General features: G+C 37.1%; 5 protein-coding genes and 1 long non-coding RNA gene across 6 annotated transcripts; 2 read left to right on the top strand and 4 right to left on the bottom strand.

Moving 5' to 3' along the window:
- Nucleotides 1-63: 63 nt before the first annotated feature.
- On the bottom strand, nt 64-1,499 carry LOC148767020 (uncharacterized). The gene is made up of 3 exons (XM_088825911.1): nt 1,290-1,499; nt 470-1,143; nt 64-369 (listed from the first exon to the last, which is right to left on the bottom strand). The coding sequence occupies exons 1-3, from the start codon at nt 1,366-1,368 to the stop codon at nt 64-66; spliced, it is 1,059 nt and encodes a 352-aa protein (XP_088682037.1). The 5' UTR covers nt 1,369-1,499.
- A 9,499-nt stretch (nt 1,500-10,998) lies between these two features.
- On the bottom strand, nt 10,999-11,488 carry LOC105971120 (uncharacterized). The gene is made up of 2 exons (XM_012995966.1): nt 11,089-11,488; nt 10,999-11,045 (listed from the first exon to the last, which is right to left on the bottom strand). The coding sequence occupies exons 1-2, from the start codon at nt 11,486-11,488 to the stop codon at nt 10,999-11,001; spliced, it is 447 nt and encodes a 148-aa protein (XP_012851420.1).
- An 871-nt stretch (nt 11,489-12,359) lies between these two features.
- LOC105971121 (uncharacterized) lies at nt 12,360-13,277 on the bottom strand. Its single transcript, XM_012995967.1, has one exon. It carries the CDS (start codon nt 13,275-13,277, stop codon nt 12,360-12,362), a length of 918 nt encoding a protein of 305 aa, XP_012851421.1.
- A 1,861-nt stretch (nt 13,278-15,138) lies between these two features.
- LOC105971153 (Phospholipid/glycerol acyltransferase family protein) lies at nt 15,139-19,451 on the bottom strand. The gene is made up of 5 exons (XM_012996000.2): nt 18,931-19,451; nt 18,259-18,386; nt 17,617-17,702; nt 16,892-17,029; nt 15,139-15,718 (listed from the first exon to the last, which is right to left on the bottom strand). Exons 1-5 carry the CDS (start codon nt 19,134-19,136, stop codon nt 15,425-15,427), a joined length of 852 nt encoding a protein of 283 aa, XP_012851454.1. The 5' UTR covers nt 19,137-19,451; the 3' UTR covers nt 15,139-15,424.
- A 1,402-nt stretch (nt 19,452-20,853) lies between these two features.
- On the top strand, nt 20,854-23,829 carry LOC148767019 (uncharacterized). The gene is made up of 2 exons (XR_016034424.1): nt 20,854-21,006; nt 23,670-23,829. It is a non-coding gene; the product is annotated as an uncharacterized LOC148767019 (long non-coding RNA).
- On the top strand, nt 21,023-23,829 carry LOC148767018 (uncharacterized). The gene has a single exon (XM_088825659.1). It carries the CDS (start codon nt 21,136-21,138, stop codon nt 23,638-23,640), a length of 2,505 nt encoding a protein of 834 aa, XP_088681785.1. The 5' UTR covers nt 21,023-21,135; the 3' UTR covers nt 23,641-23,829.
- Nucleotides 23,830-25,418: the final 1,589 nt, after the last annotated feature.

Below are 25,418 nucleotides of genomic sequence, written 5' to 3'. Positions count from 1 at the left end.
TACCCAACGGGGTCTCCAACACCCCGGCCGACCCACTATGAGCCGACAAGAAGGAGGTAGCCTCTAACTTCTCTCTCTCTCCAATTCGGCGCATAATTCTTTGCGCCCCGCCTCGGCATTGCGACGCTCTTTCTTCTCGCTCTCCCAAAGGGCCAATAGTTGCTTATATTTCTTCTCCAACTTGGCCAACTTATTCTTCTCTCCTTCAAGAGACCCCTTGAGGCCGCCGTTTTCAACTTTAAGAGCCACGTTGTGATATCGGGCATCCACGTACAAGGAATTGGTTTTACCCGATTCCTCGCACAACCTTGTACATTCCTCCTCAATCCCTTTGCCATGCATACGCACCGTCGTATACCAAGTCAAAGCCTACAAAAAAAAAAAAAAAAAAAAAGGGGGCCTAAGCATGTCGATCAAAAACACATAAGGAATAATAGAATATAGCAAGTGGTAACAATGAGCCACTAACCCAAGAGAGGTCTCCTCCCAATCCACCCATCATTTCATGAAACGACTTCGACGCAAGTCGAGCTTTATCAAACTCCGTCGGGAAGCTCAACACCTTCTCCACCGCCAAGCTATCATCAAGTGTATCAAAAACCGAGCCGCCGCCAAAGTTTCGATTGGTCCCCAAAAGGAAATACCCTTTCCCGGTTCCCATAGGCAAAGGCGTCGGATCCGGATCAATAACCAGATCCTTAGCGGGTAACGGAGTAACTACTTCGGCGGCGCAAAGTCTTTTCTCTCTTAAGTCCGAGACCGGCCCGCCGTCCTCCAAAGATCGAACCCTCGTTTCCCTCGAGTAAGTAGAGGAAGTACGAGAAATGATGATGGGAGAGGGTAATATAAACCCCGCCGACTCCGGTCGAGCCCCACTCGCCGTCGGCCGCCGCCCACCACCCGCGCGCCCATCGGCCACCCCCGCCGTCGGCACGCTCCGAGATCCACCCAAGCCATCGGTCGGCATCCTTCCATTACTTCGTTGGCTATCCGATCCCTTTCGGTTATCATTCTCCCACCCCGTCGATGGTTTAGCGAACTTCGGTCGAGACACCAGTAACGAGTCCCGCCGACCAACCTTGGTTAATTCCTCATCACTCATGGCACGGTATTTTTTCAACTCCGAGTAGCTCATCCTTTCACCTACAAACCACGAGGAAGCAAGAGCATTTTAAACGAAAGATAAGTAACTAATATTAAATAAATAATATAATGGACTAATAATAAATAAAAACAAAAGGATAAAAAGGAAATGAGGTTGTTTCTAAGAAAAATGGTGTCAAGTCTACCCCGAGGAATTAGAGTCCATGGGTCGAACGGTTTTTCAAAAAAACCGATTCCTTCGCACGACATTTGATATCCAAGCATCTCTTCCGTCACCAAAACGGGGGAACCTCCATCCTATTTTGGCGAAACTAACCCCTCAACATCTCGAGCATACAAGAACCACATTTTCCAACGTCCCATTTATAGCTACATTTTAGCAAGAGCTTACACGAGGGGCAGGGGTAAAAATGAAAATGCGGCCCTCCCGATAGTAACGGCCTCACGATAAACAAACTATGGAACAATTCGGCGGATACCGGAACTTGTGCAACTTCCACTCGATGGCAAAAACCGAGGAAATATAGGTGAGCATTTGGAGTTAGTTAACTAATACAAATCCCGGCACCTTGACATATTTCTACAAGAAGGGGATTTGGCGGTAGAGTAAAGCCAACCATGAAAGGGCCCCCATAGAAGGTAAAGAAACCAACCGGCGGAGCATAGCACCTATCACCCTTGGCCGGCATTCTAATTTTCACTTCTCCAATGACCCCAAGGCAATCACGAATATCCGCCAATTTATCCGTAGCAAACAAAGTGTCAAAATCTAACTCCTTCAAGAGCTCTCGATCAAGTCTCTCACTCAGCCCAATGCCCTCATCCGGCGTCACTTTTGGCAACCCCAACTCATTCGAGCAACTCCCATCATCACTACCCTCTATCCCCACATCAACCAACTCCAACGATTCCACCGACGGCGACCGCGGCGGGGTAGGCGCGAACGGCGAAAGTCGACCATCCATTCGGATAAAATTCGAACAATTTTTTCCTTCGAGTAATCCGAGCTAAGGACATGAACGCCGTCGCCCCAAGACGAAAGAAATGGACCAATAGACTCGAGCTCTTTGTTTTTCGTCGTCGCATTGTGCCTTTTTAATTTCCGCAAATTGCGATTTGTTCCGAACATATCAATCTTTCGAGACCATGCCCAATGCTCCGGGTTTTCCAAATCAATCTACGGATCAACAACGACGGCCGCCCCACTAGCCTCGGCCGCGGGCTCTGGACCCCTCGGACCCGACGGCTCTCGGCCCACGACACCCGAACCCGATGGCTCTCGGCCCACGACAACCGGATCTGATGGCTCCCGGCCCACGACACCCGTACCCGACGGCTCTCGGCCCACTACGCCCGGACCTGACGGCTCCCGGCCCACTAACTTCGGACCCGACAGCTCCTGGCCCGCAACTCTCGGACCCGACGGCTCTTGGACCAAACATCCCCCGGTTGATTTTTGACCTGAAGGGTTTCGATCCGACATCCCCCGCCCCGTTGCATTTTGTCTACGACCCGGGCACCCCTCTCCTCTCAAACCGCCGCCAACGCCACCAAAATCCTCCTTCCCACCACCGTCTCCCCCCTCTCCCCCTACTTCCATCGACTCATCACTTGACTCATCCAACAAAGTCCAACCCATTCAACCCAAAAAAAAAAAAAGAAGACAAAGGAAGAAGAATATATATGTATGTAGTAATAACAAGAGGGGAAGGGAAAGTGTGAAAAACAAAGAAAAGAAAGAGAGGAGAAGATAGAGGAGAGAGACGAGGGAAAAGAAGAGTTAAAGAAAGAGAGGAAATTGTTTTCTTACCTTGGTCAGAGTCTTCAAAGTGGGAAATTCTCTCTCTACAAATATGCTCTCCTTCAAAGTTCAAGTCAAATGTTACTTAATGCAAGTGCACCAACCACTTCTATTTATACTACTCCCCCATCCTCTTATGGCCCATATTGGGAGTGGGGGGCTTAATGATGAGCTTAAGTAGTTTTCTTGGCCCAATTAGAGGGAAAATCTACTTAGAGCTAAGATTCAAGCACAATTGTCCCACATCGGAAGTTCACGACAAACTAGTAGTCTATTCCTCCTATAAATATAAGGTATGATTCATTTGTTGAACTATCTCTAATTTGGGTGATATTTTAGCCTTTGCAAAGTATCACTTCCAATATCTGACTTGAGCGTTGGAGTGTAATCGTTGGTCCCACCCCCGATGAGTCACATAGAGTCTTAATTGGTTTTGTAGGATATCAAGCGGAGCCCACCTTCCGACCCCTTCAACACATGGCAAAGGACCCCCAACATTCTCGTATTTGGAGACCGGCTCGTTGGGCTTCAAGACAAGTGGGCTGACTCGTTAGCATCGAAGCAGCATCACTATCATAAGTAGTTATCAAAATACTTCAATATTTAAATAATATATTATTCAAAATTAAGTAGATTTCTTTAGCTTTTTATTTGATTTTGATTAAACTTTTGAGGATGAGATACATGTAATGTTATTGTTTAGATCAAAATAATTAATTTGTAAAATATTTTTAATTTTATGAATATCATTATATCTACAGTAACTTGAGGATAAAACATATATAAACGGGCAAATTCCATTTCCCCTTTTACTCTAACCTCGAATCACTTTACCCCCTCATCCTTAATTGCATCGATTTACCCCTCCACACCACTCCCGCGGAACTTGTACAATTGCTATGGTAAGTTTTTGTAAGGTTCAATATGCTTTCACGGAGAATATGTACGTCCTGCAACTATCCTGCAATTATCCAGTGAATCACTGTGATTTTTTCAAATGGTTGATCCTCCTTTATGTGAACGAGCTCGAGGTTGTGGTTGTATTATCAACAAAAGGATGCTAGAGCTTAAGAAAATACGAAGAGCTTCAGCAAATGGCTGAACACTTTTCACATACAAATAAGGAACTGAAGGCGCAAAAAGTTTATAATTGATACTGAAAGCAAAAGAACTTGAACACAAAATTCCTGTAATTTTCAAATCTTGACTAACGGCTTCAAGGTCAAAATCATAAAAACTGACGTAGAGGGTTACATTGGGGCAATTGCACAAATGCATGGGGTAAATCGATGCAATTGAGAGTACGAGGTGATAAAATAATTTGAGGTCAGAGGACGAATTGAGAAAGCGAAATTTGCATTCAATAAATTTATATATTAAATTAAAAGATTAAAGTTAAAAGTAAGTCATCTATTGTTTATAGTAGATGAAAGAAGGGGCGTAATGAGGCACCCCAAGGGGGGAGCCGTTCCTCCAGATAATTTTTTTTGATTTTTTATCTTTATATTTTAGTCTATGACCCTCTAAAAAAATAAAAATACCCACTTATAGTGTATATTTTTCATAAGAAAAAAATATCATAATAAAAAATAATCGCACAAGAGAATATTTTTCAGTAAATACTACATTTGATTAAATAAATGATGATGCTAGAATTTTGAGAGAAAAAAACGTCACCAAAAATGAATTAGATGAAAGAAGAATATTAATGATAATTGTTACACTAATCTTTAAAAGTTTTGAAGTAATGAATATGAAGATTTTGTTATGTACTGTGCTGCATCAAGATCAAGCAAAATCAATACGATCGGAAATCTACATTAACATAATACTAAATCACATCACTAATTTATTAAATATTTATTTATAATATATCTTAATTTTAATGAAGTAAATTATTAATAAATATATAAATAATTAACAAACATCATAAAAACTCACGTATCACTTACTAGTACTAAAAAATGATCAGAAGTTGTTCATCCAAGATTAATCTAAATGGAGAAAGTTATGTAAAAAAAAGGGGTTTTTGTGATAAAGTCCGCAACCAAGCATTTTTATTATTCTAGGTTTATGGGACATATCTCTTTCACCAATAAACCCATCACTTTAATATTTATTATAAATAAATGAAACACTCATGTATATCCCAATATTACCCTCAACCATTTATATCCAATTCTTAATTGTAACCCCAATTTAATCAATTTTGTCTACAAAAATCCAATTTTGACCACAAAAATTCAATTTTAACTTTTTTTTGAGCATATTTTAATATGCTCCAATTTCATCCATTAACTTAATTTGATCTCAATTTGACCCCAAATTTCACAAATTATTCAATTTTGACCCAAAACTTTTTTTTTTCACAAACATATTTTTTTTCAAAAAAAAAAAATTGCCGCCGGATTCTGGCGTTGACCGGCGGTCAACGCCGGTCTCCGGCGTTGACTTTTTTTTTTTTTTTTTTCTTTTCTTCCGGATTTTTTCGCCGGTTTCCGGCGCTCTCCGTCGTTGACTTTTTTTAGTGTTTTTTTTAAGTTTTTTTTTTTTTTTTGTTTGGTTTGTTTTGTTTTTCCACGTCCGCCGCTAAACGTTGACCGTAATTGTGCTGTCACTGACAGTAAATTAACGTAATTATACTGTCAATGACAGTTAATTGACGTAATTGTACTGCCGTTGACATTACATTTATGTAATTGTGCTGCCGTTGACAGTAAATTAATGTAATATTATTTTTTTTTATTTTTTATTGTTTTTTTTTATTTTGTTTGATTTGTTGACAAGTCAACGTAATTATATTACTGTCGTTGACAGTAAAATAACTGTAAACACAATAATATTACTGTCAACAACATCAATATTATTATTTTTTTGGGGTTTTTGTTTTGTTTGAGTTATTCACGGAGTAACGTAATAATATTACTGTCTATTATAGTAATATTACTGCAAACAAAATAATATTACTGTGGTTGACGGTAATATTACTGTTGTTATAGTAATATTGATGTCAACCACATCAATATTATTATTTTATTTGGATTTTTTGTTTGTTTGAGTTATTCACGGAGTAACGTAATAATATTACTGTATATTATTGTAATATTACTGTGGTTGACGGTAATATTACTGTTGCTATAGTAATATTACTGTCACTCACAGTAATATTAATTCTTTTGGTTTTTTTTATTATGTTTACATTTGTTGAACGGTCAACATAGTAATATTACTTTATTACACAATAATAATGAGTTTTGTTGTGTTAATATTAATGTGCTAGAGATTAATATAGCAATATTATTGTGTTAAACTATAGTTTAGTTAATTTTACTGTGTTTAACAGTAAGATAGTTAATATTACTATCAATCACAACAATATTGCTGTTTAAACGGAAAAAAAAAAAGTTACAGAAAAAAAAAAGAAGAAAAAAAAAAATTAAAAAGTCAACGTCGGGCGTTGAACGCCGGTTAACACCAGAATCCGGCGAAAAAATACGGAAGAAAGAAAGAAAAAAAAAAAGTTGAAAAAGTCAATGCCGGAGACCGGCGTTGACCGCCGGTCAACGCCGGAATCCGGCGGGAAAAAAAAAAGTTTTTGAAAAAAAAAAAAATTTGAAAAAAAAAAGTTTTGGTCAAAATTGAATCATTTGTGAAATTTGGGGTCAAATTGAAGTTAAATTAAGTTACGGATGAAATTGGAGCATATTAAAGTATGAGGGGTTATTTTAGTCCTTTACAAAAATCTGGACCATGTGTGGACGTATTGGTAAAAGAGTTTTTTGTCTTGATCTCTTTATAAATAAGTACCCATTGATGGGCTTATTTGTAAAGTCCCGTAAAAAAAAGAGTAAAAAACAGTTTGCCCCCTAAACTAAGGGCCGATTTGCACTTTACCCCCCAAACAAAAAAAATTTGCACGTTTTTACCCAAACTCATTAATTCATTGCACGGTGCCCCCTGAACTCAATTTTCCGGTAATTTTGACCGGAAAGTTAAAACATGTGCTTTGCACGTGAGATTTTTTGGGGTAAACTCGTCCATTCTTTTGCATCTTTAATATTAAATACAAATAATATTAAAAGAAAAAAAAAGAAAAGAAAAAAGAAAAAAAGAAAAACAAAAGGAAAAAAAGCTTTAATCCATGTCACCACCTTCCTTCCCAAACAGTAAACGGTAAACCCCATCCCTGGCCAAAAAAACTTCAAACGTTAATTTCAAGAAAATCCCAAATTCTCCGACGACCAACACCGCTCCTCTCTTCACGGATATAGCTTCGTGGGCGAGCCACGCAACATTCTCCGGCGAAAAAACAACAGCAACATCCATCTCTGTCAATTGGTGCATTACATCTCCTCGGCGGCCCAGATTCAACCCCCAAATTCAGTTCAAATAAAATGTTTTCTAATCCTATTTTACTCATAGATCCAAAGAAGAACGGGATGAGATTACGATCTTTCACATCGAAGGAGCATAGGCAGAGATGGTGATTTCTTAAAAAGAAAAATTGGGGAAGATCCTTTTTTTACTTCTATGGTCGAAGACTCGGTCGGCGGACTGAGGATGAAACGAGGTATGTGACGGCGGCGGGTTGAAATTAGTTTAGAGGTGGAATCAAGGTGGGGAAGGTGGATGTGGAGATGATTTGCCGGAGGTGGTGAATTCTTAAATAGAAATTGGGGAATCTCTGTTTTTATACTTCTATGGTGGAAGATTCGATCGGCAAACGGAGGAGGAAACGAGGCAAGTAATGGCGCGGCGGGTTGGTAATAGTTTAGAGGTTATGATGATTTGCCGGGGTGGGGTTGGTGGTCGGGGGTTGCGAGAGAGTGGAGGACGATTAAGAGAATGGCATCGTCGGATTAAACTGCCGGCAAGTGGCTGACGGGATTTTTGGCTGGGTTTTGGAGGGTGGTGGGTGAAGGGAAGAAGATAACAATTTTTTTTTTTTTTTTGTTTTTAAAGATTAATTTATATTTAATATTTAGAATGTAAGTGAATGGACGAATTTACCCCTGAAAATCTCACGTGCAAGGCACATATTTTAACTTTCCGGTCAAAGTTGCCGGAAAATTGAGTTCAGGGGGCACCGTGCAACGAATTAACGAGTTAAGGTAAAAACGTGCAAATTTTTTTTGTTTGGGGGGTAAAGTGCAAATCAGCCATTAGTTTAGGGGGCAAACTGCTTTTTACTCTAAAAAAAATGCCATTGATCTAAGAAAAATGGGGGCAACTATTTTAAATCCCAACTTTTGCTTACTTGAATACTACCAAGTTTAAAACCAAAATTGAGTACATATTTATCAGTTTTTTCTTACTTTAATACCAAAATAAAAAGAAAAGTACAAAAACACCCTTTCATACAAAAAATATCAATTATATCAATTTTTTTTAGAAATTACCTATTCAAAAACCAAATAAAAAAAAAAAGAAAAAAAACCTTTGTTGTAAAAAAAAAACCTCCAACCCTCTCCAAGCCTCGCCGCCGACGCCGCCGCCGCCGAATGCCGCCGAACGCCACCGTACGCCGCCGCCGCTTCTTCGTCCATTGTTATCAACCCGCCGCCGCTTCTTCGTTCCGGTTTCATCCAAGTAATAATTTTTTTCGAATTTTTTTTCTTTAATATTTACTTAGGATTTGATTGTTTGATATGGGTAATTAGGATTTGATTGTTTTAGGTAGAAATGATCGTTAATTAGTAATGAGTGCATCTAATTTCAGTCGATTTGAGCATTGATTTGAGATTCGTGGGTCGGTTCTTCGTTCAAAATAATCGACCTGTACATGTCGAATTTTTGCTGGATTTTCGACAGATTGATGTCGAAAATTCTACAAAAATCGACATGTAGTTGTCGATTATTTTGATTTTTTGATAATTCGACAACCAACTGTCGAAATATGCTAGAGAATTCGACAGTTAGCTGTCGAAATTTTGTAGAAAATTCGACAGCTAATTGTCGAATTCTCTAGCATATTTCGACAGTTGGTTGTCGAAATTACTATGTGTAATCTTTTTTTTTTTTTTTTTTAATTAATTTTTTTTCTTTCTTATTTTTATTTCCTTGTGTTTATATTATGTATATTTATTTTTATTTGTGTTATTTTGCAGTGGAAGAACCACGTGAACCTCGTATACCTCCGACTGTCTCGAACCGTAAGAAGAGGAAGGAATTATCCGATAAGGGCAAGGGCAAGGCAATCACGACCAAGAAAAAGACCACGACCAAGAAGAAGTCTGGAGAGGGTTCTTCCTCAACGAATCTGATGCCGGCTCTTCCCTCGACTGTAGACGTTGGTAATTCGAGCAACGAACCGGTCAGAGGTCCCGAGATACCGGAATTGTACACAAATTTTGATAAGCACATTGCTTATCATATTGTGAATGGAGGTCCAGAGCGCTCGGAGCGCGGCTCAGAATTTCGAATTCGAAATCACACAGGAACTTTGAAAGGTTGGGTGCCGGCGCCGTTTATTACAGAGGTAGTACAAAGAGGTGGATTAATGTCAGTTGTACAAGCATCGTAAAACACTGTGGACGGCCATCTACTTAGAGCATTCATAGAGAGATGGCAGCCAGCTACCAACACATTTCATTTACCGGTTGGAGAGATGACCATCACACTTGATGATGTGAGTACGTTGGTCGGTTTGCCAGTTGTTGGGCGTACCGTATCTTGCGAGCGTTTGATCCGTGATTCCAAAACGAAGCCCAGTAGTTTGATGTTCGAGTTGCTTGGTGAGTACCCGGACGATGTAGACAAGAAGAAAGCGGTGAAGTTGGAATGGTTGAAGGCTAAATTTAGCAAAGTGACCATGAGAGACAGTGCGGAGAAGAGGACATACGCCATTCGGGCGTATTTGTTATTTTTGCTCGGGTGTACTATACTGTGCGACAAGACAGGCAACATGGTAAGCGTGGAGTATCTAAATCTCGTCTCTGATTTGGATCGGATCGGCGAGTATGCTTGGGGCACTGCATGTCTTTGTCGGTTGTACGATGAGCTTTCGTCAGCCTCACAAAAATCAACGAACTCGATGGCTGGCTGGCTGACGCTCTTTCAATCATGGATTTACGAGCACTTTCCTTATTTGGCGGGTGGCACATTGAAGACGGAATTCGAGGGGCCATTAGCGAGCCGATGGGAGCCTCAGTCAAAGACTACTTCAACGCCTGAACGAGCGTCGTACCTGCGATCTCGATTAGATGATTTGATCCCCGATCAGGTAAAATACCAGTTTAATAATTTGTTATTACTACTTAAGTAGGTTTTTAAATCTAATTTTTTATTTATTTTACTAGGTTTTATGGTCACCGTATACGGCTATTCGTGATCGTTTCCCGATGCCAGATTCTGCTTGGTTTAGTGGGATGATATGTTGCATGGACCACTTCGAGGCATATCATCCGGACAGAGTGTTGAGGCAGTTCAACCGGGTGCAAATTATTCCAGGTCGTGTATACATGTCAAAAGATATGTACAAAGCTCTAGTTAACAAAGGTCGATCAGTCCAGAACTCAATATTCGTTGCGTATGGCGAACGTTTCTCTGATCGGTGGGAGGAGTATTGTCTGGACGAGGAGTCGAGGTCTGTTGAAGTTGAACTCGGGGAGGCGGATACTTCGCCGGACTACATGAATTTGTCCAAAAACACTTAGAATATGTTATTTATGTTATATTGCAATATATTTGGGGTTAATTTCACAAAAAAAAATAAAAATTTCAAATTATCGAAAAAAAAAATTTGAAACAGTTCAAATTCGACAGCTAGCTGTCGAATGTAAACTGTTTCATTTTTTAATTTTTTTCGATAATTTGAAATTTTTATTTTTTTTGTCCAAAAACACTTAGAATATGTTATTTATGTTATATTGCAATATATTTGGGCTTAATTTCACAAAAAAAAAAAAATTCAAATTATCGAAAAAAAAAAATTTGAAACAGTTGAAATTCGACAGCTAGCTGTCGAATTTAAACTGTTTCATTTTTTAATTTTTTTCGATAATTTGAAATTTTTATTTTTTTTGTCCAAAAAACACTTAGAATATGTTATTTATGTTATATTGAAATATATTTGGGGTTAATTTCATCTTCTTTCAACTTGACGAACAATGATTGCAATTGAGATCTCCCATCCAATTCACTGAAATTTAACTTAGAGATAGTATTGTAAACTGTCTTCATACCAGTTACATTAGACGGGTCCTTTTCCTTCAATGCTCTTAGAATTGCCCTTGGTTTCACCATTGCTTTCTTCATAGTGTGAACAAAGGAAACCTGCTCCTTTGATAATCTTCCAACATAAGAGTGTCCGTGCAAGTTTTCAAATAAGTTGTGGTTGTGAATACCACTATAAACATCCAATTTCCACTCAGCCTTTTCATCATCCTTGTGTTCTTTTGTCCCCTTCAATTTAAACGGACAATTGCATTTCTTTGAACCGGTGCTCCTTTTTCCCAGTCTTTGATCATCTTCACCTGGTACCTTCTTGCCAACATAATGGCCCCCACGCTCACAACGAACAATCACATACGGTGTCCTACGTCCTCTATCCCCGTCACTCGAACCCGCAATCATTAACACCATTCCAATTCTTTTACATACTTCACGTACCCATGCCAATAAAGCTTCTTTTGTTGGGAATGTTTCTGACGTGGTAAATGAATGGGTGCAATCGATCTACACAAAAGTGTCGAAAATATAAGACAACTAAATTTGCAACAGGAACAAAATCGACACCTAAGTGTCAAAAATGACCCATATTTTCGACACTTAAGTGTCGAAAATAGAGGTCAGTTTCGACACTTAAGTGTCGAAAATATAAGTCATGTTCGACACTTAGGTGTCGAAAATTGTATCAAAATTCGACACTTAGGTGTCGAAACTGAATAAAATATGAATTGTTATGTTTTTCGACACATACATGTCGAAAAAATAAGAGTATTTTCGACCTGTATGTGTCGAAAATTGATGGCGAGTTTAAAAAAAAAAAATCAAAATCGATGTTTTAGCTCAAAAAATACATGAATACATACCTTAATGGGTTCTCCTTGCTCGTAAACTACCATTCTATTGTCATTTGACGCCATTTTGCAAGTTGTGTAAGGTTTTGATTTCTTTTGTTTTGAGGTTTTTTAGGAGGGTTTTTGGGGAGGGAGAAGAAGGAGGTGGAAGAGGTGAGGGGTTTGTGAGTGAGGAGGGAAATGTTCTTTTTAGGTTTTTGATTATTTGGTATTTAAGAAAGAAAAATAGTATTTGTAATATTTTTTTGGTTTTAATTTTCATTAAGAGCATTAAAGTAATTTACAATTAATTATTTATTTATTATTTTTTTGGTATTCAAGTAAGCAAAAGTTAGTATTTGAAATAGTGATCCCAAGAAAAATAGTAATAATATAAAATAAAAACTAGTATAAACTATACTTTTTTTTTTTTTTTTTTTTTGGGAGTAAAAGGACTAAGATGGTGAAGTTGAGCAGTGGAAAGATTTCCACCAGCAGTCGAGTGCATCCACAACGCCGTAAAAACTATGAAACTTGGAACTAACCACATCAATCTCCACACCCAATTGCTCCGCCCCCACCGCCGTCACAGGGCCGTGCGCCGCCGCCACCAATCGCGGGCACATCCGCCTCACCATCCCCCAATCCAATCCCAGTTCCTCCAAGCTCTTCAGCAGCCCCTCAACCTCCGCCGTGCTCGTGAACACAATAGCATCCACACCGCAATGCTCCTCCATCATTCCGGCCACCAGCCCCGCAACACCACCGCCGCGCCACCGCGTTTCGTAAGCATTTACTCTGACGGGGACCCAACCCCGCCTGGCTAAACCCGCCAGAAACTCCGGCACCACCGGCGGCTCTTTCAATCCTATCACGAGAGGGACAGGGCACAAAACCTTTCTCCCCAATCCCAATCCCAAAGCTTCCACCAGCCCACTCGGCGTCGCAATTGGAGGAACAAGTACCCTTACTCTCGCCGGATTCACGCACAATTTAGCGACGAAAGATTCAGTGAGAAGCTCAGAATCTTTCCCCAGAGCTGAAAGTGTGAAAAGATCTCCATCTGGGCCGAACGGAGGTGCAGCGGCGATGGCGGACAGAGCTTCTGAGAAGGCGGTGATTCCGGTTCTGGAAGTGAATGCAACGGCGGAGAAATGACGGAGAGGGGGGTCTAGAGAGAGAAAGTAGTGTTGGATGGAGGAAGTGGTGTGTGGGGTGGTGTCGACGGAGAGTGTAGGGCACCACAGAGGAGTCCAGCCCTTGAGGCGTATGACGTCAGAGAGTCTGCTGGCATAGTTCTTCGGGGTGGTGAAGGCGATTACAGGGGCGGTCGTGGGTGCCGAATGAGGGTTTTGCTGTAAATTGAGGACCATCATTTTCAAGATGAGTTATTTTTAGAATCGTTTTGTTGCTTTGTTTGGTTATCAAGAAAATGGCATCAAAGGTTATTTGTCACCAAAAGAAAGACTTCAAAATCATTTCTAAACCCCTAAGGGCCCTTTTGCTTTTGGGGTATGGATTGGTGGGTTAATATAGATAAGATAGATTTGGAGTGGAGATGATTATGTAATTTTTTTGAACTCATATTTGCTTGTGTTGAATAAATTAAGCATGACATCTTAACCTCATGTTTGTTTTGACTGACATGGAAGGATTGTCAATGAAATGACTAATTTACCCTCACACATGCAAAACAGGCCAAAAACATTTCAAACGCAAAGCTCGATTTCTCATTCTGGCTATTAAAATTCCTTGACGCTCATTCAACAACGGAACAATCCATTTTATCTTACACCAATTTGAAATATTTCGAGATGAGCTCGGGTTCCAACAATATGGAAGAGAACAGTTACTGACAACACTTCCTATAAAAATAGCTATGTCCCATTCGATCTTTTTTCGCCTTATTAATCTTCGAGAGGCAGATCTGTAGGTTCGGGTTGTTGCCGTTCTTTTTCGGAAACATGGGAAATGGTGTTATCAGCATTTGAGCACTTATTCAGCTGCCATTAGCCCTGTTCGATCATTTCATATTCGTTATGTTCAATCTCAGGCATACGTAAAATTTCGGCTTTACATTCTCTGTTCCTTCATCTTGAAATTCTTCTTCTCAGTCGGAAATCGGAATGGTCATCTTCTGGAGGATGTGAGTTTCGTCCATCGAAATGGAAGAGAAGTACTATTTATATGATTCCCGTGTAATTATAAAAACAAGTCAGGGCTACTTTGTCATTTTGCAGGGTGGGCCAGCGCGGGGAAGGAGTGGATTGTGGAATCTCACCTCCCAGGTGTGACAATTGAATCATAATGCAGTGGGATATGTCCATGGGCCCCACATATAGTCCATTTGCTCAAAAAACAAGCAAACGTTTGATTCACTGGACAATATAATTTATCACCTCTAAATCACCCAAAGCAAAAGGGCCCTAATAGTTTTGATAACGAGTTTTAAACGGATCATATACTCACGGATCAAATTTTTCTATAATCTCTAGCTCTTATTTGAGCGTATTCAGAAATTGTGTAATACTCACTGACTAGTAGAAAAAAGACTTTTTACTATAACCATAACCGTAGTAAAATGTTCTAAATCCGTAGTGTAAAGGTTTTCGCTACATATTTCCTACGAATTTGCCCCATAGGATATACGGGCACTGGCGTGACAAAAACTTTTTTACGGCAAATGTTCGTAATAAATATTTGTTTGCTACGGTAAATCCTAACATTTACTACGACTTCAAAGTTATCCTGTAGTAAATGTATATTTTATTACAGCTCTTTACCGGAGTAAAAAAAAATCATAGTAAAAAGTTATTTTTCTACTAGAGACTGTATTGAGTATTTACTGCCCAAATCCAGTTATAAAATTGAGTTCTTATAAAATTGCATAATACGATCTTGTCAAATCTTGTCTTGAGAACCAAGTGACACGCCTTCAAACTTTTATCTGTTATACTTTTATGCGCGCGTCTTTTCTTATTTAAGAATTAGTATTGTTGTTGTACACGGCAATTTTTTTATTTTACCATTCAATGAACTGCATAATAAGTTAGTAATGGATGACAAGGTACTTTGTGTGCAGAAAAACAATATAGTACTTTGTATATGCCGGACTAATTTAGTTGTTTATCATTCGAAAACCAAGTCAATCACACATTTGTTGTCTGAAATACACACTAGTTACAGATTGAACGGAACGGGGGTTTCGTGCATGGAACAAGAACACGAAGAAAATTTAACACAATAAAATGAACAGAATGCAGATTTCGAAACAATCGTGATTGATTTTATACAGTTTACCCATCTCGCCATACTAAAATGCTTGACAAAAAATTAACATATTTCTTCAAACAATGATCATATTTTTTTTTATCTAATACGATTTGTTTTTCGAGGTGGTTCTCACGGCAATCCGAAAACCTGACAAATCGAACCAACAAAAATGCCCATAGTCAAAAATGGGTTTCAAAACGTAGAACCTGCTCTGCTAATTCAGTATTTCCTAAACCATAATCAAGAATCAGTTTGTGTTCAAACATGTTTTGCTAACAGTACGCAACTTCTCCAAGACTAGTTGTATTCGGTCAGATATATTGGTGTAGAGACATCTTTGTGCTGCCTCATCCATTCCACACACAGTCTCGGGCCATTCACTATGACAATGTGATATAAATTCCTTCCTCGACGTGTCTACAGCCATCTGCTTCAGCTTAGGGATGTCGAACACAATTGGCTCACCGATATATATCTCTATATCCTTCTTACACAAAGGGAAAGGGGGTCTTCGACCAAACATATAATTCTCTGGCATTACCTGCAAATATTGTAAACCATGACTGAACAACAGATCGAAAGGGTAAAACTTAATTGTGTCTCTAAAATGGGTCTTCGTTTCTTGTTTTCGAGACCCATTCCGAGACTCACTTTTATATCAAAGTCTCTAAAAAATAAAAACAATTATACAGTGATGGGCACTGTAAATTGAATCTTTTTATGAATTGTTCTAGAATCTTGAAAAAAAAAAAAAAAAGAGCAACTTAGGAAAAGGTTGGTTTCTGAATTGGAAGACCCTCTAGGAACTTCCACTAGATGAATTATCGACTAAAGTCTCCAAAAAGCAGAATTTTATCTTTAGGACCCCTAGTTCAGCTTGCCCTAAGAGCTTCTCAAACTCAATTACCACCGAAAGCACCTTATACATTCTGCCATATGCCGTAGCATTAATCTCTTAGTCTATGGAGGATTAACCTATATGCAATGGACTACTCGAGCTACCAATTTAAATACGACGACTACAATTATAAAGAGTGCAATCCGGGTGTTGTGTTTGAACAGTTCAATTAATGCAATGATTGTGTCGGAGTTTATACTTTATAAATAGATTTTCTTTTGCTATCTGCACCCCTTTACTTACTCCAAGGACTAAAAAAATCACTCGTTATGTTTATTATCATAAACCACGTTATAATTGAAAATCAAAGGCAAACAAACTCTTAGAAAGATCACTGTTTGGGGAGCAATTAGCTGCAAAAATGTAACACGGGGGATTACACTAATAAAAATAAAAATTGTATTTTTTTTTTTAATTCGAAAAAACACAGAGGGTTTTCTTCAGTTCATGGTCCCTGATCCGTCTTCATTAACAGTAAACTGAGTAAACAGTTAAACACTAATCCTATTAAATTTTGAGTACGTGGAGAATTTGTTCCAATTTCAGGGGCAGAAAATAAATCAGGAATCCCAATCTAGCAAACGAATCATTTTTAGAAGATTGAAAGGCTAAAATCTCCTGCATTATGAAGCTTTAATTGGTATAAACGTGGCTTCAGCAAATTAAATATGATGGGCATACGCATGGCTGATCGATGATCTACTTCATTACAAAAACTAATCGAACACTACCGAAATAGTATCATGAAATATAAATCACCAGATATCTATATACTTTCGATGATAACTAAGTTGAATTTAGGACATAAAGAAATACCTTTTCAAAACCACGATGAAATATTGGCAGGACTATGGGAGTTACAGGGGCACGAGCAATGAGACTTGCAGTTCCCCATTTCAACCGCCTTATAGGTGCATCTTCTTGACATACTTTCCCCTCTGGAAACGTATGCACCTGTTCATTATGCATAAAACATTGAGACCACAAATACGAATAAGTTTTTTCTATCTGTTGAACAAACTAGTATGATATTGCAAAAACAACTACACTCAGTCAATTCGGTATGCATATGACAGTTAATATCAACTCAATACTCACTAACAAAATAAAACTGACATGAGAAAAGGTCAACTAGAAATAAAAAAAAAATTCATGCATGCGCAACTGTGGTAAGTAATTCCATGAAAAATTATTTACTCCGAATACACATGAAAAACTTTTATTATTTATTTACACAATAAAATGAGATTACGTTTGAGCATAATACCCAAGGACGATCTCTATATATGAAGTGGTTAAAGCAGTGGCAATAAAATCAACTAAATTAACTTCTCGCAAAGTCATAATGCGAGACATATATCAATGCCCTCTTTAAGTGGTAAATGCACGGATATATGTATTTATACCTGCACATGTATTACAGGGCTGTCGAAAAAAATACTACTGAACATAATTGTATTACCAACAATTGATTACTAAGTCTAATATAAATATTTCATATAAACACGTGTCCAGAAATACGTGCAAGCAAGAAAGAGTACCCAAGCTCCGTCGGTCAAACGGTCAAGAGCCTCATCCATGTGCTCCTGATAGATTCCACCTCCTCTTGTTATAGGAATACATTTCCCTGTCAATTTTACATTTTGTGAATAAGGAGTGTTAAAGATAACTAAACTGTTACAAAACTGACTTGAAATCAAGAAACAAAACAAATCTTCACCGTCAAAATTACTTACAAATTATCATCACCTATTGCAAACGTTTCCCAAATCAGCCGGAATAATTACTCCAAAACCAAGGTTTTGAATAAGAATGAACTCCGCAAATGAATAAAAAGCCGAAACACAATATAGAAGTGAAACATGCATATGAAAACGTTATAAGAAGACAACAAAAAACGAATGTGCATCATCTACAGATACATCACTATTCAAGTCTCTCCTTCTAGTGGTTAGAGAAAACCATGTTTTGAACTGGAGTAGTCCGCGGGATCGACCATGCAATTTTTTCGTTTTAGTTATGATGTTATTGATTTAATTTTAATCGGGGTTCCAATAAAGTTGCAACTAACAGGAGAAACATTAGCCTATTTTTACTATTTTTAAACGAGTTGTCTAGGGGAAATGTCCAGCATCAAATACAGCATTATCAAAAAGAGATATGGCAACTAAAATTGTACGCACCGATTCGGAAAAAATATGAAAGCACTGGATTTTTGAAGCATATGTCTTCGGCTGCAAGTACCCATCTCCCCAATTCTGGATCAGTTATCGGGAAATCCTTGAATCCCCACATCAATGGATCATCCAACCTGAAGCAGTCGAACAATTTACGATCAAATGGACCAGTAAAATAACTCAACCAGTATACTCTTTTACTGCCAAATTCAAATAGTGAATTACAAAATCCAACACATTCATTACCCACTAAAAGAATGAAATAACAAAATTCAATTACTATGAGAGTCTCCCTATAACTACTGCCACCACTCGGAATACTTCCCCACATTTTCCCCTTTTTTGTCAAGTTGATTTAAGGCTCTGTTTGGATCAATGAAAATGCCAAGTAAAAAGATGAAATGACTCTAGGTAAAATAGATTTCCTAGAAAACACCAAATTATGGGTGTAGTTCACCTCCATGGCAGAATTTCCACAAATTCAATTTCATCACCGTTTTCCTTATTCCTTGAGAACCAAACATTCTAGAGATTCTCAAATTATTTGATCTCATTCGCGTTTGCATTTTCATTTTCCTCATTTTCAAAATAACACGAACCAAACAGAGCCTTATAGGAAATAATGCAGATTGTATAAAATGAAAAGAAACTACTACTTTACTTGAGAGAGTGACTGACGTGGACATGTGATTGGCGACGGTGAGAAGAGGGACTCCGGGAGGGCGGTGGCGGACGTGGCGGAGGAGGGTTTCGAGGTTGTAGACGGTGGTGGTGTTGAGCAGATTGGCTACAGTTTTGGAGAATGCTCCGGCAGCCATGAAGATCAACTTCCGTGGTACTCCGCCGAGGTGATCTCTACGCGCTGCCCATTCCATCGTCCTCATCACCCACCTTCCGCCGCGGCCACGGCGTTGCTTGTCGATTTATTTAATTCCTGTGTTTGTTGACTTGAGCTAAAACTACTACTCCGCTGTGGTTGAGTCCCATTCTTTTACCTGAACAAGGGTTTGGACGATTTTATAGAAAGCAAGGTGAACATAAGTTTCTAAACATTCATAGAACTGTCCATCATCATTTTGTTTAATTGAAAATTTATAATTATTATTTTATTGGAGAAATTGGGTATAGGTTCTTGGAGAAGTTGGGTATAGGTAGGGGTGAAAATTGGGAGTAAGAAAGTTTCCATTTCCGATATCTCTGGTTGTTTTTGAAATAGAATTGGAACTAGGTGTGGTAAACGAGTCGAGGCGGCTCGTGAACTCGACGAGCCGGCTCGATAAAGGCTCGAACTCGAGCTCGGGTTTTAGTTGTTCGACAGCTCGCGGGCCGGCTCGTATTTATTAATAAGGATTATTTCACAAACCCCCTCATATGCACTGTCCAATTAAGAGAGGTCCAATTTTTTTTTTTCTTTTCAAGATAAATCCAAAATATCTTTTAATTAATCATAAATAATTTAATTCACTTTTATGCCCTTCACCTAACCCAATAACATTCACGTTCTAAATCTTTTCTTTTTCTACAGATTTATTCTCTCTCTCTCCTTTCAACAGTAGCTGTCGTCCCCTCTCTTCTTCAGATTATCGATCTCTTCCCCCAAATCCCCCCAAATCTCGATTCCTTCACCGAGGGTGAGACCTCCACCATCTTCATCGCTCTGATGGACCGCTGCCTCCCCCATCTTCACCGCTCTGATGGACCGCCTCCGTCTGCTTCCTTGTCAGCCACCACGACATCACCGCGGCTCTTTTATCTCTCTTCCAAATCAAATTTCCGAAATCTGAAGTGATTTAATTAACCGACAAGTCATTTCAATATTGGGTTACACAAAAAGTTTTTTTTTTGTTTTTTTTTTTTTAAATCTTCCTATTTTCCCATCTTTTTCACATTGTCTATATTGTTTTTGCGGTAGTTCTTCGTTATCAGAAAAGCTACATACATTACCGGTCAATCTTCCCTATCAGAAGTTAGCGTTTTTTGTTCTTTGATTCGGTAATCAATTCTAATCGTATTTATCGCATTAATTGTGTATTCTGTAAATTTTCTTTTTTGATTTCGTTTCGAATTTTGAACGATAACGTATTTGAATGGATAACTTTGTAGTGAATTTCGATAATTGATTTTGGATAATTTTATTGTGAATTTCGTTAACATTTGAGTGGATTCTAAGTTGTTTGGAAAGAGAGATGTTTTGAATGAATTGAATTGACATGTCTTTGATTTCTTTTTCCTTGTTACATTTTCTTGACAGATCGAGCAATGGCGGCGGGGAGGGATGTTAGATCAGGGCCGGCCCTGGTGCAGTGCAAGTGGGGCAGCTGCCCAGGGCCCATTATCCTGGGGGGCCCATAATTTTTTTTTTTTAATATATATATGTCTAAACAATTTTGAAGTTGGAAATAGAGGAGGGGCCCAAAATTGATTTCAGCCCAAATTTCAGCCCAAAACACGAAAAAAAATAAAAAAATAAAAAAAATAAAAAATAAAAATTTCAGCCCAAAACACGAAAAAGAATAAAAAAATAAAAAAAATAAAAAATAAAAAAGAGAAAGAGACGTTGAAGGGTTTACTGGTGAGAGACCCAAATTTATTTCTTTTTCTTTACTGCTTAGGGCTTCTACATAGGACTTCTTCAAATTTCTCCATTAATCTTGATTCTTGAGCAATATAATTGTTCAATTCCAACAAACTATCAACTCCTCCAAGGGCACAAGGCATGGGTCAAGATTATTGAGAAGAATTTGCTAATATCAGGTTTTATCCTTCTTTGTTAACTGTTGAATTTTTTTTTTTTTTTTAGTTTCTTATTTTTGAACTTGGTTGTTGTTTGGGCGTTATTGGCTTGCTTGTTGCAATAAATTTATTGAATCATATATTATAATCATGAAACAACTCTCTGGATTTCAAAAACGAGAAAAAAAGAAAAACGAAGAAGAGGAGGATAAACGTTTAAGAGATTCAATTAAAAAACTTTGGAGTAAGAAGTTCAATGTCACGGTAGAAAATTCAACTCATAATCGAGAGAATGAAAACAATTTGAGTGAAGAATTTTTTGAGAGTGAAAATAATGTGAATGAAGAACTTTTAGAAAATCAAAATAATTCTAATGAAGATGTTAATGAGAATGAAAATGATGTGAATGAAGAACCAAGTTATCTTTTGAATATTTATGACCCAAGAACTTGGGATGGTCTAGATAAAAAAATGAGAGATTTGCTTGTAGAAAATGGTCCTAAAAGAGATGAAAATTTCAAGTTTCCCATGGATAAAGAATCTAGACGTTTTTCCTATACATATTATGTTCAAATGTTACCAAATGGTGAGACTCGCGATAGAAAATGGTTGGTCTACTCAAAGGAGTTAGATAAAGTTTTTTGTTTTTGTTGTAAGTTGTTTAAAGTTATGAACACCAAAAGTACTTTAGCAACCGATGGAGTGAATGATTGGAAACATTTAGGTGCCAAGTTGAAACAACATGAAAATAGCGTAGAGCACCTTACTAATTTAAGAGCTTGTGTTGAACTACAAATGAGATTGAACAAAAATAGCACAATTGATAAAGAATTACAAGAACAAATTAAAAGCAATACAAAACATTGGAAGCATGTTATGTTGAGAATAATTGCCGTTGTTAAATGTCTTGCTACGCATAATTTGGCATTTCGTGGTACACATGAAAAAATTTACGAAGATGGCAATGGCAATTTTTTGGGCATACTTGAAATGATTGCGGAATTTGATCCTATAATGCAAGAACATTTTCGACTAATTCGAGAAAAAAAAATTCATTATCATTTTCTTAGTCATAAGATTCAAAATGAGTTGATGTGTTGCTTAGCCTCAAAAGTCAAAGAAGCAATAATTAAAAAAATTAAAGAGGCAAAGTATTTTTCGGTAATTCTTGATTGTACACCGGATGCAAGTCACAAAGAACAAATGACTCTTATAATAAGATGTGTAGACATGTCAAATTCTCCAATTAAAATTGAAGAATATTTTTTAGAGTTTTTGAATGTTGAAGATACAACTGGTTTGGGACTTTTCAATGAATTGCAAGTTATTTTACAATCTTTAGAACTTGATATTGATAATGTGAGGGGGCAAGGCTATGATAATGGCTCTAATATGAAAGGTAAACATCAAGGTGTGCAAAAAAGATTGCTTGATATTAATTCTAGAGCATTTTATATGCCATGTGGTTCTCATTGTCTCAATTTAGTTGTTTGTGATATGGCAAATTCTTGTGTTAGAGCAAAATCATTTTTTGGAGCATGTCAATGCATATACAACGTATTTGCTAATTCTACAAAGAGATGGAATGTTTTGCTTGAGTATGTTGATGAATTAACTTTGAAATCACTGTCTACAACAAGATGGGAAAGTCATATTGAATCTGTAAAAGCAATAAAAACTCAAGCCTCTAAAATTAGAGAAGCTTTGTTTAAGTTGGTAGAAATCAGTGAGGATGCGAAATTAAGTAGAGATGCCGAAACTTTAGCATCCGGTGAACTTTCAAGTTTCGAATTTATTTTAAGTTTGGTGATTTGGCATGATATTTTGCATAAAATTAACTTAGTCAGCAAAAAATTACAATCCGAGGACATGCGTCTTGACATTGCTGTAAAACAATTGGCCGGACTTCTTTCATTTTTTGAATTATATAGAGAAAACGGGTTTGCTTCTGCCATAATTGAGGCAAAAAACATAGCTTACGAACTAGAAGTTGAACCTCTTTTTCATGAGAAACGTAAAATTTGTAGAAAAAGAAACTTCGATGAGGTTTCTAATAATGAAAGAGAAAATCAATCTGCCGAAGAATCTTTTAGAATTGATTATTTTCTTTTTATTGTAGATATTGCTATAGGTCAATTGAAGAGCAGGTTTGAACAATTGCAATACTTTGAATCTATATTTGGTTTCTTATTTGATGTTACGAAATTGATTTCATTGGATGATGGTGATTTGATGAATGCTTGTGTGAAACTTGAAAATGCTTTGAAACATGGTGATGCTTCTGATATTGATGCAAAATGTTTATGTTCAGAATTAGAAGTGTTACGAGTGATGTTACCGAATGAATCATGTGATAGAAGTAAGCCATGGGCCGCTATTCAAATATTAGAGTTTGTAAAAAAGATGGATATGTTTCCACATGTCATGATTGCTTATAGAATATTGTTGACGATACCCGTAACTGTAGCATCTGCCGAGAGAAGCTTTTCAAAATTGAAATTATTAAAATCCTACTTGCGTACCACAATGACCCAAGGTAGAATGAATGCGTTAGCAATTTTATCTATTGAAAAAGATATGTTGGAAAATATTCAATATGATGATATCATTGATGATTTTGCCTCTAAATGTGCAACTCGAAGACATCTTCTATGATTCATCTAACTACTGGTTTATTCTTGTAGGTAATTGGCTACTTGAAGGACAAAATGGTGGCTCTTCGGCTATAAAATTTTAGTTTATAGAAGATAAATAGTTAGTAGATGAACCTTTTTTTTTTTTTTTGTTTTTTGTAATGATAAACGATCGGGTACTCTTTTTCGTTAATTTATTTTATTAGGGGCACATTTTGTCGTGTTCGCCCAGGGCATTCAGAACTGCAGGGCCGGCCCTGTGTTAGATAATGCGATAAGATTAAGGATGTTTTGTGCAAATGGGGAAAGAAGGGTGCATAGGCCACCAAGAAGGCGGATACTTGGTTGGACACATGTCGCACCACTGTGAGTTTCACGAGAGAGGGTTTGTCATTGAACGTGTGTTTTGGGCGTTCGTGAATGAAACTTAAGTGGTTGTGTCGCCGTAGTACAACACCCGGAATGACGCCCGCGATCCTTGTTGTTGGAGGTGGTGTTGCACTTTTTCTGGACCAAATAGTGTGTTTTTCAAATAGTGGTTTTAGGTTTCGAATTAGTGGATTTATGAATAGTGGATTTGCGGATTTTTTTCGTTGTTTTTTGAGTTGTGTTAGTAGTGGATTACGTTCATTCACAGTGGATTTCATATGTTTTACTGGATTTCGATAAGTTTGTTGTGATTATGCTAATATTAAAGTGGATTACGTTAATTTTACCGTGATTTTTAGGGTAATTTTATAGTGGTTTTCGAAAATATATAGTGGTTTTCAAAAATATATAGTAATTTTCGGTGAATATACAGTGGATTTTAATTTTTATAACCGTTGTGAAAAAAAATTAAAAAATTGAAAAAAAAAACATAAAAAAAATTGGGAGTTAAAATCATATTTTCTATATTTTCTAAACTACCTGTTGGAAAAAAAAAACTAAATAGAAAGATTAAATAAAATAAAAGTATTTTAAAAAAAATTAATTTAAGAAAACCATATTTTTTTTGAAATCAATAAAAAAAGAAAAAGAATGAAAAAATAAAAAACTGAAATGCCGTAAGATTTATGGGGAAGTTATTTTAAAGAGAGAGTATAATAAGGGCGTTTTAGATAATTTAAGTCAAATGAGTTTATATCAAATTTCGACTTAAAAATTTGATTTATCATAACATAAAATTTTATTGAGGGGGTTTTGACATAAAGCCCCAGAATAATATATATATATATATATATATATATATATATATATATATATATATATTATTGTTACTATTATTATTAACTAAATAGTTAATAGTCTATAATAATAAATATTTCTAGTATTTAAATAGAAACAAATCTATATTACTTAGATGATTCATAATAATATAAAATATTATAATAATAATATAAAAATTAAATAAAGATGTATACTAGAGTTCATTATTTATTTTATAATTTTTTTTTTTATTTTCCTATAAATATTTTTTAATGAAAAATTAAATGATTTTAATAAAAAAATAAATAATAATAAAAAAAACAACTAAATGAGCCCGAGCTCGTCAAAATTGGCTCGAGCTCGAGCCAAAAGAAATTGACTCGATGAGCTCGAGCTCGGCAACATGGACTCAAGCTCGAGCTCGAGCTGGGCAAAACAGCCGAGCTCGGCTCGTTCACAACGCATATTAGATCCCGATTTCCAATCCAATAATAATTTCTGAAATTCCGGTTTATTGTGATGTAGTATTATAATAGGGACTATTAGTGAGAACCCCCTATATTATTATTTGTAATAAAGATGTGTGCAGTTTCTTTTCACTTATTAGTAATT

The sequence above is a fragment of the Erythranthe guttata genome, chromosome 11 (genome assembly GCF_056151865.1).
Source record: "Erythranthe guttata isolate IM_541 chromosome 11, IM_541, whole genome shotgun sequence".
Lineage (NCBI taxonomy): Eukaryota > Viridiplantae > Streptophyta > Magnoliopsida > Lamiales > Phrymaceae > Erythranthe > Erythranthe guttata.
The sequence above is the reverse complement of the archived record's forward strand: the minus strand, read 5'-3'. Positions and strand labels throughout refer to the sequence as shown.

Excerpts from the sequence above, each read along its gene's own strand:
- LOC148767020 (XM_088825911.1), bottom strand. The coding sequence starts at position 1,368 with ATGCTTGGATATCAAATGTCGTGCGAAGGAATCGGTTTTTTTGAAAAA. Across the intron at positions 1,144-1,289 it reads ATGGACTCTAATTCCTCGGG|GTGAAAGGATGAGCTACTCG; the intron begins GTAGACTTGACA and ends CGTGGTTTGTAG. Across the intron at positions 370-469 it reads TGGGAGGAGACCTCTCTTGG|GCTTTGACTTGGTATACGAC; the intron begins GTTAGTGGCTCA and ends TTTTTTTTGTAG.
- LOC105971120 (XM_012995966.1), bottom strand. The coding sequence starts at position 11,488 with ATGGTGTTAATGATTGCGGGTTCGAGTGACGGGGATAGAGGACGTAGG. Across the intron at positions 11,046-11,088 it reads GGACCCGTCTAATGTAACTG|TGAATTGGATGGGAGATCTC; the intron begins GTATGAAGACAG and ends GTTAAATTTCAG.
- LOC105971121 (XM_012995967.1), bottom strand. The coding sequence starts at position 13,277 with ATGGTCCTCAATTTACAGCAAAACCCTCATTCGGCACCCACGACCGCC.
- LOC105971153 (XM_012996000.2), bottom strand. The coding sequence starts at position 19,136 with ATGAGGACGATGGAATGGGCAGCGCGTAGAGATCACCTCGGCGGAGTA. Across the intron at positions 18,387-18,930 it reads GTCGCCAATCACATGTCCAC|GTTGGATGATCCATTGATGT; the intron begins GTCAGTCACTCT and ends CGACTGCTTCAG. Across the intron at positions 17,030-17,616 it reads GTTTGACCGACGGAGCTTGG|GTGCATACGTTTCCAGAGGG; the intron begins GTACTCTTTCTT and ends CATAATGAACAG.
- LOC148767018 (XM_088825659.1), top strand. The coding sequence starts at position 21,136 with ATGAAACAACTCTCTGGATTTCAAAAACGAGAAAAAAAGAAAAACGAA.